At 36.1% G+C, this 16,394-nt stretch overlaps 1 protein-coding gene across 2 annotated transcripts in view; it reads left to right on the top strand.

Moving 5' to 3' along the window:
• The window catches only part of SLIT2 (slit guidance ligand 2), a 405,484-nt gene that overhangs the window by 357,109 nt on the left and 31,981 nt on the right, over nt 1-16,394 (top strand). For both annotated transcript variants that reach the window (XM_060103633.1, XM_060103629.1), the window contains one exon: nt 13,209-13,302. In XM_060103633.1, coding sequence (XP_059959616.1) covers nt 13,209-13,302 — 94 coding nt within the window. The remainder of the gene's footprint in view (nt 1-13,208; nt 13,303-16,394) is intronic.

Here is a 16,394-nt window from a genome sequence, read left to right as displayed (position 1 = left end):
AAATTCTGTCCTTTCCTGCTGCAGGGATTGACAACATAAATTTTAAGGGTTAGTATTGTTTTTCTGTTATGTAACCATTACTATCCCCTCCCCACCAAAAGCATCCAAACTGTTATTTTCTACCTAATTTAATCCATCATCTGTCCTATGTATAACATATGACTGTTGATTGCTAGTATTCTTCAGACAAGATTAATTTTTGAGAAGTTTAATTCACTATGATTCTAAATTAAAATCACTATGCTAAGGATTAATAAGACACTGAAATTGCTAAACAAATAATTTAAAAATTCACTCCAGGGTTTTAATAGTAGCTTGAGAGATTGTGTTTTTGGTGATGGTTGGTCATTCTTTTAAAATCAATATTATATCCTTTTTAAAAATAAGGCATTTCTTGAAAGTAAAGTTTTAAAAAATTCCTCAAATTGAACTAGCCCAAAACTTATAAAAGTGAACATTGTAAGTATGGCACCCCTGCGATGTTGAAAAACTTGACACCTTTTCTTAAGCTCTGGTATGAATTCAGGTATTGCACTGAAAAATGTGGTTTTGAATGTTTCCTAAGAGCCAGAACCCTGGATCTGCTGTGTCAAGACTATGTTTCTTAATTAACTCTCTTCTCACAGGACCACATACAAAGATGATACAAAATTGATCACATTTTAACCATGGGGTATTGCTTAATGGGATGGCATACATTCAGTAAATGAAAGTTTCCATACAAGTTGGGTGTGTAAAGGCTTAGAATGTATTTTGCGGAAAAAAATTCAGAACATTTTAATTTTTCCATTTTGTACCATTATCTCTTTGTTTTCCAAATCTCCAATGCCCACACACAAACCATTATGTACACATCTTACAAAGTAAAGTCGCCTGTTGTTAAATCACCGGTTTAGCCACAGATCTCTTGCTGCCTGTGATGGCGTCTGCCTTTTACCTCATTTTCTCCTTGTTTGTGCGTTTGGCCCGGCTGTAGGTAAGAAATCTAAGCCTTGCTTCAGTTTGCTCTCTCACCCTGGGCTTCTCTGTTGTTAATGCTGTGCTTTGGCTTCCTGTGCTCCGCTGTGTACTGCAATGTAAAACGTCTTTTGTCTCTTCTGTCTTTGTGCTGCCAGCTGCTAATCTGAATGAGGTGGAAAAAGGTTAGTTGCCTTTTAAGTCTATTATTTTATTTTAGTTTCCCTCTTTCTTTCAGAGCTACATAGATTTCATGGTGTGGACATGGTAAAAGGAATGTTGACAAAAATGAAATCTGAGATCAATATGTCAAATCAGTCATTCAGATCCTTGATATGTAGATAGCTATGCCAAATAGTATAAAGAGGGTATCTGAAATGCACTTTACCAATTTCTGGAAGACTGTGAAAGAAATTCTCTGAGTGGGCAGAAGAAGTGGCTAAAAATAAAGACAAATGCTTTCTAGTTTCTACTTGTCTGTATGCTTTTCCTTTTTTAAAGATATCCCAAACATGTATTATTTTTATCATGAAAAACATAAGTCATTTAATACAGTACATAGGCTGTAGCTAGAAAAAATTTTAAATAGTGAGAATTTTCCCATAATTTTAAATTAATATCTTTAGTCATTTGAAACATGAAAAATATTAAAAGATATATACATTTATTAAAACATTTTATAAAATAAAAATTCAAAACCCAAGAGGTTGATTTATAAAATGACATTGTCAAACTCATAGAATGTCATGAGTACTAGGCAGTGTATTTAAAGCATAAAAAGAGCTATATCTAATCATTGACACTTTATGGTCTGCATGGCTTTCCAAATACATCAAAGCCCAGGAAAGGAAGTCCTGTAATGCTCAAGGTGATCAGCATGTCTGGGGAATCATCATGAAATCTTTGTTAAATTTTTATCTCAAAGATTCAGAATTATACCTAATAACATTGTATTTTCACTCAGCTTACCAAGAGTCTTTAAGTGCCAAGTACAGGCACAGCATCCTAAAAGTGTGCTTGTCTTGACAGTTCCAGTTGTATGTAAGGCATTAGCAGTATGATTATAGGGCTAACATGGACTATATTGTATAGCAGCTCTGTCTCCTCTTGCTAAGGACTTCATTTTTTTTTCTGTTGCATTGTTCAGATGATTTATTGTGTTTAGTCACTTACTATGTGCAGAGTTAAGTTAAAAAACATGAAAAAATTTTGTTTCCTATTTGGGAATGTAAAAAATATAGCCTGTACATTCTCTGTGGATTAATGCATCCAATACCATCCTTGGTAAAATGTCATCTTTTCTTTTTTACAAGTACTAAAACAATTGGTGGTCTGGGGCAGAGATGTCTAAGGTCCGAGTCTATCTCAGAAAACACAATGGCAATTATTCTGTCACAGAAAAGTGTCCTTAAATAGTTATATATACTCTCGGGAGCAAGCTTGGCAGTATGATATTGTTTTACATCACCACATGTTTTCATGTGTTGACTAAATCTCATGCTTATCTTTATAAAAGATGTCTCTTATTTTCAATAATCTGCTGCTGACTGAATTTGCTTTAAAAAGCAGTCAAACCATTTTCTATTATTTGAATCCAAAACATAACTAGAAATGAAATTTCAACTTCTTTACAGCACCCAGCGTAATTTTCTTAAATAAAAAGAAACTCTGTTATTAGCTGACATATTGTTAATTTAAAAAGAACTCTGTAGATATGAGCAATAAGGACTTGAGCAATACCTTGCATAAAACAGTGACAAAGTACTTACCCAAGGATACATACCTTGTAAATAGGGGTCTAGATGTAAACCAGTGTCTAACTGGCCCCAAGGCCTGCACTGTAATTTGGAGGCCTTCCCCTGGAACCAGTCCCTTCTTATTTGCTGCCATCTTCCAGACTTGGCATGTTTTCACATCCACAGTGGCTCTGACTAATCCTTTGTGCCAAATAAGCTTTTCTTCTGCTGTCTCTTCAGCTGGCTATAAGTAATTGACCCTTAGGTGTATTTGAAAAGAAAACAAAATTCAGGTGCAGACAGGCAATCTACTTTATCTACACATGAAAAAAAGAAAGTGCCTAATCAGTGTCTGTACAATTAATTAATTAATTCCCCTGATGACTAGGCTACCTTCCATCACATAGGGCAGGTGGGATACTGATGAATTTATGAAGTTAATGGGAAAAGCTAAAATTTCTCATCTTGGCACTAAAATTTATCAACTGTGGGGCCTGTCACAGTCTAATGACATCTGTCCCACCTCATTTAGATGTTTGAGAATAACATGGAAGAATGTATAAGAAAACACTTGAAAATGTTAGATGTCTATACTCCAGAAGTATCAAGGGCTGCCAGAGAGGACAAATTTAAGTTTTGGATCATTTAGTTCCAACCATCATCACTACAGTGACATGGTGTAGATGGTTTGATGTCATTCCTAATGATGGATGAATTCTTACGGAATTTTGATAAAGAAAATTCTACCTAAAGTAAGTTATATGTGTGAAGGAACTTCCTCCCCACCATGGTCTTCAGTCTTTTTTCAGTAAAAAGACAGTTTTACTGTCTTTTTAAAAATTATTATTTTGTCATTTTATTTGCCATGCTCATTTCCAATGGAAAGGCTTTATTTGAGAATAAGTCTTTGGTTCTCTTTACCCTCTTATTCTACATTGAAGTGTAAGGAAATACTGAAGAACTCTTGAATTTGGCTGGTTTTTTTTTTAGGTTTTTTGTATATTTTTGGATTGTCATGATCTCTTAATAACAGTGACACCTTCTCTCATTAATTGTGCCTCAAGCTGTGTAAGGTCTTTTTTGTCAAAGTCAATATAGCTGCACTCATACTTGCAGTCTTTTTTAACTAGAGAGAGGACTTTGGCAGCCTAATTATATTTTATGGTTTGCACTCATGTTCCAACCTTTCAAAGCCTTCTTAAATGCATTTGAATCTCAGAAAACATTTTAAAGATCCTATTTGCTCTTTAGTTAATAGGCAGGGCCCACTGAGTTCAGAACAACCATTTAACTTAACCAAGGCTTATTCAATCTAATTTGGATTTATTTATTTTGAAATGAAGTTAAATATTTTTGTAGTTTCAGTAGCTGTTGGAATTGGCTACATTATTTAGCCATAATGTTCCAATGAGGAAGTACTGAAAAACACTTCCTTTTTTGTTTATTTATTTGGAGAGGTAAGTTTTTCCATTTTAAAAATTCAAAAGATATTTATTGAGAAAATACCTTATTCAGAATACTGTGCTCAGAATTGAAAGTGATATGAAAATACATAAAACATTACCCTTGTCTACCAGGCAGACTCTTTGGTTTGGTTCTTCATTGCAAGTTCAGATTAGGTCAGTTATTTCAGCAGTACAAAGCCATCACTTCTCATATTCCAAGAAAGTTAACAGCAAAGTATAGCTACTTGACTAGTTTTTAAATAAAGAGAAAGAATTGTTTCTGAACACAAAGACTAATAAAACTTTCAGGCAAGCAAGCGTTATGGAGCAACCCATTTCACGTCATTTAGAACAAAAGTGAGAATATAAAATGATTTTCTTTTCTGAAACATCAATATCCACATTTATAGCATGTTTCCTTGAGTCTTCCTGTTTTGAATTATGATAAACTTTATCTCATGAGGTTATACTTTGGCTTTGTCCGCTTATGCTTGTGTCCCATTTTGCACACCCTTTGCACCAAGAGGACATTTATCAGTGGCTAATATATCTTCAAAAATTAATGGCTCCTCAAGATCAAGTCCCTATATTTCTCTACTAACAATTGGATTTAATTAAGCTTAGAGAAGTGGGTATTATCGGGATAGTGTATTGATCATATTATGAAACAATTAACTATTGCTAATTGATAGAACAAGTTTCAGGATAATAAACACAAATAAGAAAGCATCAGATTATTATGAAAAGGAACCTTTAGGAAGAGTTAGCTCTTTTATAAAAATAAGCAGAAACACACTGTTCATAAGTAATCCTTTACTTACTGATGAAATAAAGTCAATTATTGCTATCACTACTGATAAGGATACTAAATATTCAGATTGGAGACTGGGCATCTGCTCACGTTGATGTGCTCTGGTGTCTGGGATTATAATGTTGAGCAGAGTAGGCAACAAATAGCACTAGCCTGGTTCAGCAAAAAAGGAGAAAACAGAAATATTTTTCCTTCAGGTCCAATTCAGTTAACCTGTTCTGGAATGACTCCCATAATCCCATCAGCTGTGTCCACCCTCTAATACAGCTCATCCATCTCCCTGCTACATTGCAAGGTCTGTGAGAGGAGAGAGAATGCTATTCTTTACATGAATAAAGAACAAATGGGAAATGTACAATTTTTTTTAGGAATTGTATGGAATTTTTCAAATTATGTAATGAGAAACATTCAGGTCCATTTATCTTAATCTTTCTCAGACATGCCATTTACACTCACACTTCCTCTTGATTCCCGAGTTCATCCTATCTGTTTCTGATTGGGATAGTCATCATTTGGCAGACAAGATTGTCAAGATATCTGAGTCAATAGGCTACCCCTCAAGTTCAGCCTACAAGGCCATACGTGAGGGTGGGAACCTAAAACACAAATCTGCTACCAGTATTCCTTATTCTCTCTTCTTCCTTAAATTACCCCTTATGCCATCTGGGTCTCCTTCATTAACAATTTATAAAGTATTTTCCTTTGAAAAGCAATCAAATAAGTGTTTTCACATTTTTCAACAGCCATCGAGTATCTAATTTGTGCCAGATAATTTGCTAGCAAATGCAAGGGCAATTAAGAGATACAAAACTATAAATAAAGGTATCTATCCCTTGCCCTCAAGTAGTGTACTTTTTTTTTTTTTTTTTTTTTTTGCTGTACTTGGGCCTCTCACTGTTGTGGCCTCTCCCGCTGTGGAGCACAGGCTCCGGACGCGCTGGCTCAGCAGCCATGACTCATGGGCCCAGCCGCTCCACGGCATGTGGGATCTTCCCGGACCGGGGCACGAACCAGCATCCCCTGCATCGGCAGGCGGACCCGTCAACCACTGCGCCACCAGGGAAGCCCAAGTAGTGTACTTTTAAGAAATTAAATCTCAATTTATTTCCAATAGGTTGCTTTTTTTTGATACCTTCCCTCTCTGTGCCAATTCAAATAGAGTAAACTTAGTACCATTTTTTCCAGGTTTTTCTTGAGCGAAGCAAGGGCTCAAAATGCAAATATTTGAAGAATGATGCATTTGACCCTCCAAAACTCTGTCCTGGGGATGCTGTCAGGAATTCAACCAGACTTCCTCCCCTGTTATAAGTATATTTGAAAATGTCATAACAGATTAAATATAACACTAGAATGCTGGTTCAGTTATTCAGATTGCTGTCATGAGTTCCCTTTCCATTATTATCAATAGTAATGATCCTTTCATATTAAAAAAGAAACTAGTTTGATGCAGTTTATGAATAGGAACAAGAACAGGCTGCAGTGTCAGCCCTGGAATCCTCCCCACCCCCTTCTTACATCCGTGGTCCCCAGAATGGACTCTCAGATTATTTCTGTTTCAGAGAAAAAAGAAACTAATCTGGTTACATTAGCAAAATCTAGTGAGAGTTAAGTGTTCCAACAATGCCATGAACCTATATCTAAAATTGTTTGTGTTTGTAAATATGGCCAACCTGAATTTACAGGGCTAACTTTGGGAAAAATATAGATGAGATACTTATTCATTCAAACCCACCCTTTCTTATTGCTCTAGTAGTGAAAAAAGTGAATATTTTAAACAGAGTAGTTTGAGTTGGAAAATTCCTGAAATCCTGATCTAGGGACTAGATGACCAACCTTTTCTCTGCTAGGCAGGCTTTGAGAACTGAATAAACCTCAGCAAGACATGCTGTTGCCCAAATTTCTTGGTAGATAGAAAACAACTAGCTGTCCATCCAATAACTCTTCAAAAATGTCTTCTCTCTAAATAGCACAGTTTACCTTGCCAAGAGAAGAAGTCTCTTTAAGGGTAATAATGAACTTTGCATCTGTGTAGTCTAGTTTTCAATAATAAATAAAATAACAATAAATATCATTCAGCCAGTTTGTAGGCCATGATGCTGTCCATATTCCAGTCACTAAATGAAACTTAAGGGATACTGGAAAATTAAGCATCTACCTTATGTCTCTAATTTTTCCACATTTTAACTTCTCCAGAGTAAGGATTTTGTCATGAACATCATTTTATCATTTGCTGGGTCTAGCTCAAAATATTTCCCCCCAACATTTTTTTATGAAAATTATTAAACTAAAGCAGGTTTGAATTTTGGTCAAATTAAAAAGTCTCACTCCAGAGAACATGTAAATTAATCCTACTATATGTAGTTAATTTCCTCTTACACTATTCTTATTAGTTTCAGGAAACATTTAATATTAGCTCGTGGACTATATAATGTCTTCATTATTCATTTATTTGTCAAAGAATCACTATAGCTAAGAATTTTCAACAATGCCATAAGTTAAACCAGTATATTTTAAGGAAAAGCATGTTTAAAAAATTTGAGTGTCTGTGTAGAAAATGTAAATCATTTTTAGTGACAAGACTCAACTCAGGTGTCATCCACTTACCATGAGCTTTAGTGTCTTTGACATAATTTAAATTAATCACTTTCAAGATTATTACTTTATAATTAGTGATAATAGAGATGTTGGTAGTTATTTTTACTTGCAGCTATCATTCACAGTTCAAGTCAGTCTCCAGATTTATTGTAAAGCAGATGAAACAGACATGGGACTCACTTTTCTCCCCCTCTACAAGACACAGTAGTTTGTGATTCTCTTGCTTTTGTCACCTTCAATGCCGTAAGAGGAGGAGGATCTTCATTACTGTTTGGGTAGCCTGTCCTGCAAACCTTACCTGTTAACACCAATGCCTCTTGGAGAGAGGGCCAAGAGCTGATTGGTCCAAGTCAACCAAGACTCACAGTGCTTTGCAGAGAGGCATCCAGCCCTGGCAGCAAATGTAAGGCTAAACTATGCTGATTTGCTCTGTTCAAACCTTGACTCTTTGAAGTGCAAAGGTCATGGTTAGGGGCCACTTCCTCTCCTCATGCATCACTTATTAAAGACTCTGTTGGAGAAGCTTAAAGAAAATTTCAGGCATGGATGCGGACAGCCACATGGAATGAAGTAAGAAAGGAAAGAGACCGAAGGAAGAGAGGGAAGGAGGGAGGGAAAGAAGGAAGGAGAAAAAGAGAGAGAAAAAAGAGAAGAAAAGAAATAGTAGCATAATTTGAAAGATTTATTCCCCACTATAAACCTCCAATAATTTAGAATTTACCACCTGTATGGGTTCACTAGTGTTATTATACCACAGTACCAGAAACAGAGTGGCTTAAATAACAGAAATTTATCATCTCACAGTTCTGGAGGTTAGAAGTCCAAAATCAAGGTGTCAGCTCCTTTTGAGGGCTGTGAGAGAAGGACCTGTTGCAGACTTCTCTAGTTGGCCTGTTGATGGTCATCTTCCCTCTCTGTCTCTTCATGTGGGCTGCCCTCTATGACAGATTTCCTCGTCCTGTGAGAACATTAGCCATACCAGATTAGGGCCCACCCTAAGGACCTCATTTTAACTTGATTACTTCTATAGAAACCCTATCTCCAAATAAGGTCACATTCTGAGGTACTGGAGGACTACAACATATTTTTTGAGGGGGGCGGGGTGCGTGGGAGACACAGTTCAACCCATGACACCACATCCTTATTTTTCAAACTCTTGATTTTTGCCCCAGAAAACCTGGTCTTTTCAGGGTTCTCTATGTCACTGAAAGGTACTTCCAAATATTCATACCAGAAACCTAAAAGTCCCGGACAACTTCCTCTCTCCCCTACCCTAACCCAATCCATGACAAATTCCCATTTATTTTGCTTCTAAACGTCCAGGCCATCCATGTCTCCTCTACCACCACCTGAGTACAAGCTAAGTCGTGACTCATATCCATTTGTATTTGTCTCGGTGCTATCCATCCTCCTCTAGAGCCCAAATGATCTTTTCAAAGTGTGCATGTCATCTGGCCATCCTCTATCCTAAAACCCTTCAATGGCACCCACTGCTCATTAAATAAAGACATTCTGCCGTGTGGCCCCTGCCAACCTCTGTGGCCTTCTGTGTCACCACGCTCTCCAGGGCTCACTCCCAGTCTCTCAGAGCTCATATTTGCCATGTCACCTCCTGCACAGAGCCACTGCCAATGCTCTTTATCAACACCCTTCACCTGCAATCCAAGTCCTACTTCTTCAGAAAAAATTCCCTCACCATTAGTCCCCCTTCTAGAGCATCAAGACATTTTTTAGCATTCATCACTCAGGCAATTTTACAGTTACTTTTGAAATTAATGGATCAATATCTTTCTCCTCCTCCCCTCATGTATAAGCTCCATGAGAACAGGGATATCGTTTTTTGTTATTCACCATTATAGTCCTAGCATTAACGTAAGTCCTTTTACACAGTTTGCACTCAAAATATACGGCAATGTTAAAAGTCTGGTGGTTTGCTACCAGAATTATTTGAAAACATCCATAGGCAGATCTCACCATAGGTATCAGGGAAGAAGCTTGTGGAATAGTTCTAAAACAATTTCAGTAAGTGCAGTAATAAGGAATGCAAACAAAAAGATAATTTTAGATACCAGAAGTACAAATGAAGATTACGGAAGGACCCCTTGTGTATAGTAAGGAAAGAACATTAAAGTTAGGCACACGGATCTAAAATGAAGCAGGAAGCAAGGCCAACTCCAGGTACTGTTTCCCATAAGAACCATCAAGTGCACTGAGATTTCTGCCTCATTACAATAATATTCACAGTATTGGTACCTCAGTGGGGTTGGGGCACATGCTGACACTCTTTTTACCACTGAATACAATAGATGTTCTGTTCAGTTAAAGCATAATGCTCTCTCTACTAACTTGCTTATCTGCATTATTCATCTCTTCAGAAGCATTTTGTCTTTTTTTTTAAAAAAAAGGTTTTTATAGCCACAGTTGACCTTGCACAACTTCAATTCCAGAACCTCATTTTACTCATGAAGAATTGGGGACCAGAACAATAAAATAGTTCATTTTTCTGCAACCAGTCCACTGTTTTATATTGAATAAGTTGCAGAAGGCCATCCCAAACAATAACTCAGCAACCCAAATGTCATTTCACCCAATTAAGAGTAGTTTCTCCCTAGGATTTCTTTATGCTGGTTCACTCTTCACTCCAAGGAGAGCATTAACTCTGTTGATCCAGCTTTTACTGCCCCACCCACAAGGTGACCATAGCATCTGTCATCCACATCAGGGCATCTGTGTGAGTGTGTGGGGACACTATTGAAAATTACCCTGGGATGGCAAGTATAAACCTGAGCAAGCCAGGGTGTATGGTCATATTACCACTACATCAGATTCTTCAGAAAGACCACATTTACAGATGTTCAGTAAGCAATGAATTACATCTTCTGGACTCCGAGGAATCATGCCCTTTTAGGGAAGAGGGCATCACTCCTGCCTTACTCTCTCACAGCTCTTACTAGTGTAACTGTAGAACTTGTCCATTTCCATCCCACTCTCTGCCATACGTACCTGACAGACACAATCAGGAAGAGGTGATCTGAAAACTAAACATCACTTCCTTACCAAAAAAAAAAAAAAAAAAAAGATGCCTCTGTTTAGGACATGTGTTTTTTCTTCACAAGTTGTAGCTGATAATTCAATAACTTGTTATCCTAAAGAGGTAACAGTATGCTCCCTGGCTGACCCCTCTAATTCTTCTCCAAAACACAACCAACCAACCAACCAACACACAAACACACACACACACACACACACACACCTTTAACTTCTCATCAACAAAATAGCTGAAAACTAGAAGCACAAGGAAAATTAATTTGCTCATCTGATCAAAAGTGGAATCTCAAATGCCAGGCAAACATTGTGTTCCAAGCTACTGCTTTATCATTGGGGACTTTTAAGGGTCCAGGCTGAAAGCAAATGAATAGGATTTGCTGGGATTTTGTGGAGTGGGTTGGAGCCAAATTATGAAGCCAATGTTTGTCTAGACTCCCATCTCTTGAGGGGTTCATGGGCACTGAAATTTAACCTGTGTTCAACCACATTGCCCTTAACCACTCCAATGGGCTGACTTACCTTTCCTGATGCCATATGAAAAATATAAATACCTGCTTATAAGTTAATAGAGTACAGCACTATGTGTAATAGAATAAAGAACATTTCCATCTTTCCGTCCATCCTGTCACATCACACGCTTTATCATTTCAGGAGGCGAAAATGAAACAAGTTGAATATAGGTCAACAAGATGGAGTTCTTGCCTTAAAAAGCATAAATTTTTCTTTCAGTAACTATTATTTTAGTATGTCACCATACCATACTCTACAGAGATATAAAGACAAATATTCTAAGCATACTGCTCTCATCATGTAGTAAATCCTTATGAACTATGGTTTAGATTGGATTGGATTGGATTAGATCAAAATGAATAAGAAGTAAAGCATCCCCCCCCTTTCATATCATTTTTTAAATGATTTCTTATTTGGGTATAAAGTGAAGAATACATAGAATGATATTTAAACTGCCTTGCATATAGACTACTATAAACAGCCTTTATCCAACCAGGTAGATTTGATTAGAAAACTGAAAGGGATTTCATCATGATAGGCTGACAAATTATAACAAATGCATCCTATCAAGGTGTATTACTTAAAGTAATAATAATTGAATGTAAGATGCTTTAAGTAAACCCTGTTTAAAAATAGCTCATTAGGTATAGGTATATGTTGATAAAAAATTTTTATGTCACAGATTTACAGACACAGAAATGCTTCTTATAAAAGAAATATATGAGACTTTTAGTACAATTAGTTCTCTTTAAGAGACAGAAAAAACTCTAACTTATCATGCACCACATTGATGTAATACCTAGCTTAGTACATTTATATATTTAAATCACTGAAAAAGATCCTTGAAGTGTAAATGATTTGCCACATTTAGTTGTTAAGCAACTATTTCTACCAGTTAGCAAAGTATTACCTTAAAAGGACAGTCTTATAACAAAGAGATTTGCTGCAGACTCCTGATTTTTTAACCTATGTTTCTTTAAATCCACACACTTTGAACAAAGTTCTAATAGTTTCTTGGAAATGAACAACAGCTGCATATAGATGTATCACTTTATTCATTCATTTATTACATATAAAATAATTAAAAACTAATTTAAAGGTAAGGTAGAAAAGGAGATAACTTTTTAATTTTACATCTTTCCAGTCACCATAAAATCTCACGCAATGATTGGGAAAGTGTTCTCACCAAAAATCATATTTGGCCTAATGTACCTGAAAATAAAATACAACCATGTTATTTATAAATGAAGAAATTTCCTAACAGATAATTGGACATGCAATTCAACAAAGTGTGTCTAGAATCTTCATGGTTATGCTTGTAGCTCTCATTTATGGATGACAATTATTCTTTATAAGCTAGCTGATAGAAAGAAGTGTACGCTCTTTATCTAGATTGATTCTCCTTTTGCTTTTTTCTGTCATGACGGATGTAGCTGAGGAGTATACTGTTGAGCTGTTGCAATAAGTCATAAAAGGGAAACAAAGTCTTTTTCTTCTAGACTTATAGAACCTTGGAGACTGTGAAGATTTGAGGATTATCTTTTCAAACATAAAACAACAGAATAAGCCAGACATAAAGGGGTACATGCCAAATGATTCTATTTATGTCAAGTTCAAAAACAGGTGCAAATAATCTGTGGTCCTGTCAGGGTAGTGGTTACTTACCCTTGGGGTTGGGCCTCTGGAGTGATGGTCAGTGGTGTGTTTTGGGATATGGATGCTTGTTACATGACTGTGAGTTCAGTTTGTGTCTATTTATTAGCTGTTCATTTATCTTATGGATATATGTTATACCCCAATAAAAAGTCCAAAATTTAAAAATAATAATAATAAAAGAATAAAAACGAAAAGCATTCAGATTTCCTTCTCCAATAGTACATTCTAAAGGGACTCCTATTAGTCACAGATAACAATAGCTGTGTTGTCCCAAATCATAAGACTATTTAGCGCAGAACCAGCATTTCAGATCTTCTGCTTCCATATCTTGTGATTTTTTATTTTTTCCAATCACAAGCTATGCTTACCTCTCAGACCCATGACACACCCTGCTGGCAGGAAACCTGTTAACCTTTGTCTATGACCTAACACCGTTTGCCATGTTAACAGGTGAGTTGTGTGAGGAGAAGCTGGACTTCTGTGCCCAGGACCTGAACCCCTGCCAACATGACTCCAAGTGCATCCTGACGCCAAAGGGATTCAAGTAAGTCCGAGGCTGCTTTGGGGCTCACAATCGGGGAAGGAGGGCCTTTCTTTAAGGAACCCTCTTCTTTCAGGACCTAGCTTCACACCTTTGCTCAGGACTTAGAGGACATACTCTCCAGTGTCAATGGAATTTTTATAAATATTTATCTACAGCATGGGCCTTTTTTAGTACAACAAAGAAAAGAAAATGTTTCCTTTTGTTTTGTGACTTTTCCTGGAAAGTCATGTATGGAATAAAATAGCCTTTGGCTATTTTTAATTAAATTTATTTGGAGGCCAAATAAATTCATAATAACTACTAGGAACTTTATTATCTGAATGGAAGTCTGTGGTAAAATAGGGAGTTTCATTTAATGTAACTGAAAATGTTTTCTTATGCAACAGTACTTTACCCAAGAGGAGGAAGACAGAGTGACCATATGTCCCAGGTTGCCTCAGTACAATATCCATTTATGCCTGTTGTCTCAGTGTAATTATTAATAGTGCCTCCTTCACACACGTGTGTGTTGTGTGGGATGATAAAACACACAGTCACACCAGGTAGCAATCTTCCTGAAGTATGTTTGGTATCAAATGAAATTATTCCTTTGCCACAATTCTGAAATATTTTAAGGGTCTATCAACAGCAACTTCTCTTCTTAGGCTGTAGATTAGAAATCATCTGGTCCAAATTCTTCACTTTAAACATGAGGAAACCACAACCAAGAGAGGTTGGTGGCTGTCCAGAGGTCTCAGTGTTGTTAACTGGCAGAGTTGGAGCTGGTTTTTATACTTCCCATTTGGGTGATTGTTCTACTGCAGGTTACCTCTAAGAAGCTTTATACTTTATGACCATTACTGTTGATTTGTTACAGAAGGTAAGCTGGCTTCTCAGAAATGACACTGTAGGGTTCAGGTTGAGTTGTGCCTACAAGAGACAACTAGCAAATAGCATTACTGGTTTCTTTACCCAATATTTATTGAGCACCTGCCATGGGTCAGGGCATGAGTAATGTTACCGTCTTATGTTTTTGTGGCACTTTATAGCTACTCACTCTCCCATTCTTTATCTTCTCAGTGAAATGACTCAGGCTTAGTTGCCATAGGAGTCAGAGAATTAAAAATTACTCCAGTCAGGAACAGTTTTATAAGAGTATATGGGATTAGAGCTGGGACTCTAACAATTTTTAAAATTTTATTTTATATTGGAGTGTAGTTGATGAACAATGTTTTGTTAGTTTCAGGTATACAGCAAAGTGATTCAGTTATACATATAGATGTATCTATTCTTTTTCAAATTATTTTCCCATGGGACTCTAACATATTAATACTTGTCAACAGATTATCAGACATTCTTAGTTGAATGAGAGGTGGGGTCAGTATCACCTGACCACACCTGACTTTCAAAGACCAATCAGAATAAAATATTTATTCTCAAGTTTTATTTAGAGAACAGTTTTTGATTCAATTTGATTTAAAATTCATTATTTTAGAATATACAGATTCAGTTGCAGCACCTGCTGATTCCATTTGATGCGTTTTTGGGAAAGAAAAGAATATATTTGATTCTATTTTTCATTATATTTTAGTTTACAACCCTCTGTGGAAAAAACAAAAGTCTTATTGAAATCTTTATTTTATACAAAATCCTGTATTGCATTTTGTTCATCCAAATACTGTATGTAAATTATTTTAATTCATATTGTCTTTGATCTGCGCACAATGAATTTGGCAAACTGAACGGCAGTCATTTAGGCAACAACTGTTATCATTTCTTAGAGAAATTGGCCAGTAAAGCAGATGGTTTTCCAGAACTGCCTATCTGCTGGATAAGCTTTGTGCATTATAATTACAAGATAAAGTATTAGTAACACTTACCGGAAACCATTAAAAACTGAGTAGTTCATCTTCAAAAAGACTAACGATTAATTCAGGATCTTCTATTACTATCAATTAGATTGCACACTTTTTATAGTGCATCTTACTAGATTATGGATTAGCTGATTTGGGAACCCATTGTTTTCAGCAGTGATTTGTGAGTTTTATGTAGTTTAGCAGAAAACAGGTTAAGTCATAGCATTTGCTATGACTTCCATATTATAAATAATCACACACTGTGACAAAGGGAGTTGCAAAAAATAAATGGACTTAAAAACCAAGACTATATGAAGCTGCTAAAGAAAATTTCTACTGACAAATATTGTTTGGACAGGATGTACTGTTAACTTCAGCTACATTTTCTTACTACTAAGCTAACAGAGCTGGTTTCACTTTTCTTGCTTTATTATATACCTCATAAATATCCTAAATTGTTTTGAGATATTTTTAGGCCATGATATGCCATAAGCAGTATTTTCAAGCATGCATCTTACTTAGTCAGCTTTGGGGCTTCTAAACAGTATATTTTATATTCTTTGCTCTCTTCCTCATTCCTTGCCAGAGTTCAGGGAATGTGATATGTTTTATTGATAATACAAGCTTTAAGGAATTCTTAATTAAATATTTTCTTCCTGTTTTGAAACTCGGTTTAAGGAGCCAAAGAAAGACAAAAATGTTGGTCATAATGTAACTACAAGTCCTAATGGGCTCGGAAAACAGTATCTGTAGAGAAAAGAATATAAAATAGCTCTTAAACAGCCACTATGGTGAATACGTGGTTCTCTTATCTTTTACTTTGATTTCTTTTCTCAGGTAAATAATTCAGAGTGTTTCAAAGCATTTCTTCTTTCTTTTAATGTTCTGTACTTGAGCAGCTCTGGTCACATTAACATTGATGGAAGCCCTTTTCTCAGGCCCCGTCCATCTTGTTGAGAATGTCTATGGCCACTTAGAATCCATTTAACTTCAGACTTGTTTGCTTTGCTACAATTTAGCATTAAAACCACTGGCTCTAGAGCAAGCATGCTGATGCAGTGAGCTCATTTTATTTCTTAATTCATACACACAGAGCTAAAAGTCTGTGTTACCCTTAGAGGGTATATACTCCCATTTATCTTATTAATTCATCATTTCTCCAGTAACTCTTAAATCCTGATTTTGCATTTTTTAGGCAAAACCCTTGGCATTCAATAATATCCACATTCACTAGGGTGTTTTTAATTATCCTCATTC

Source organism: Mesoplodon densirostris, chromosome 1 (assembly GCF_025265405.1).
Source record: "Mesoplodon densirostris isolate mMesDen1 chromosome 1, mMesDen1 primary haplotype, whole genome shotgun sequence".
NCBI classification, from domain to species: domain Eukaryota; kingdom Metazoa; phylum Chordata; class Mammalia; order Artiodactyla; family Ziphiidae; genus Mesoplodon; species Mesoplodon densirostris.
Note: the sequence above shows the minus strand (reverse complement) of the source record. Positions and strands in the feature narration are given on the sequence as shown.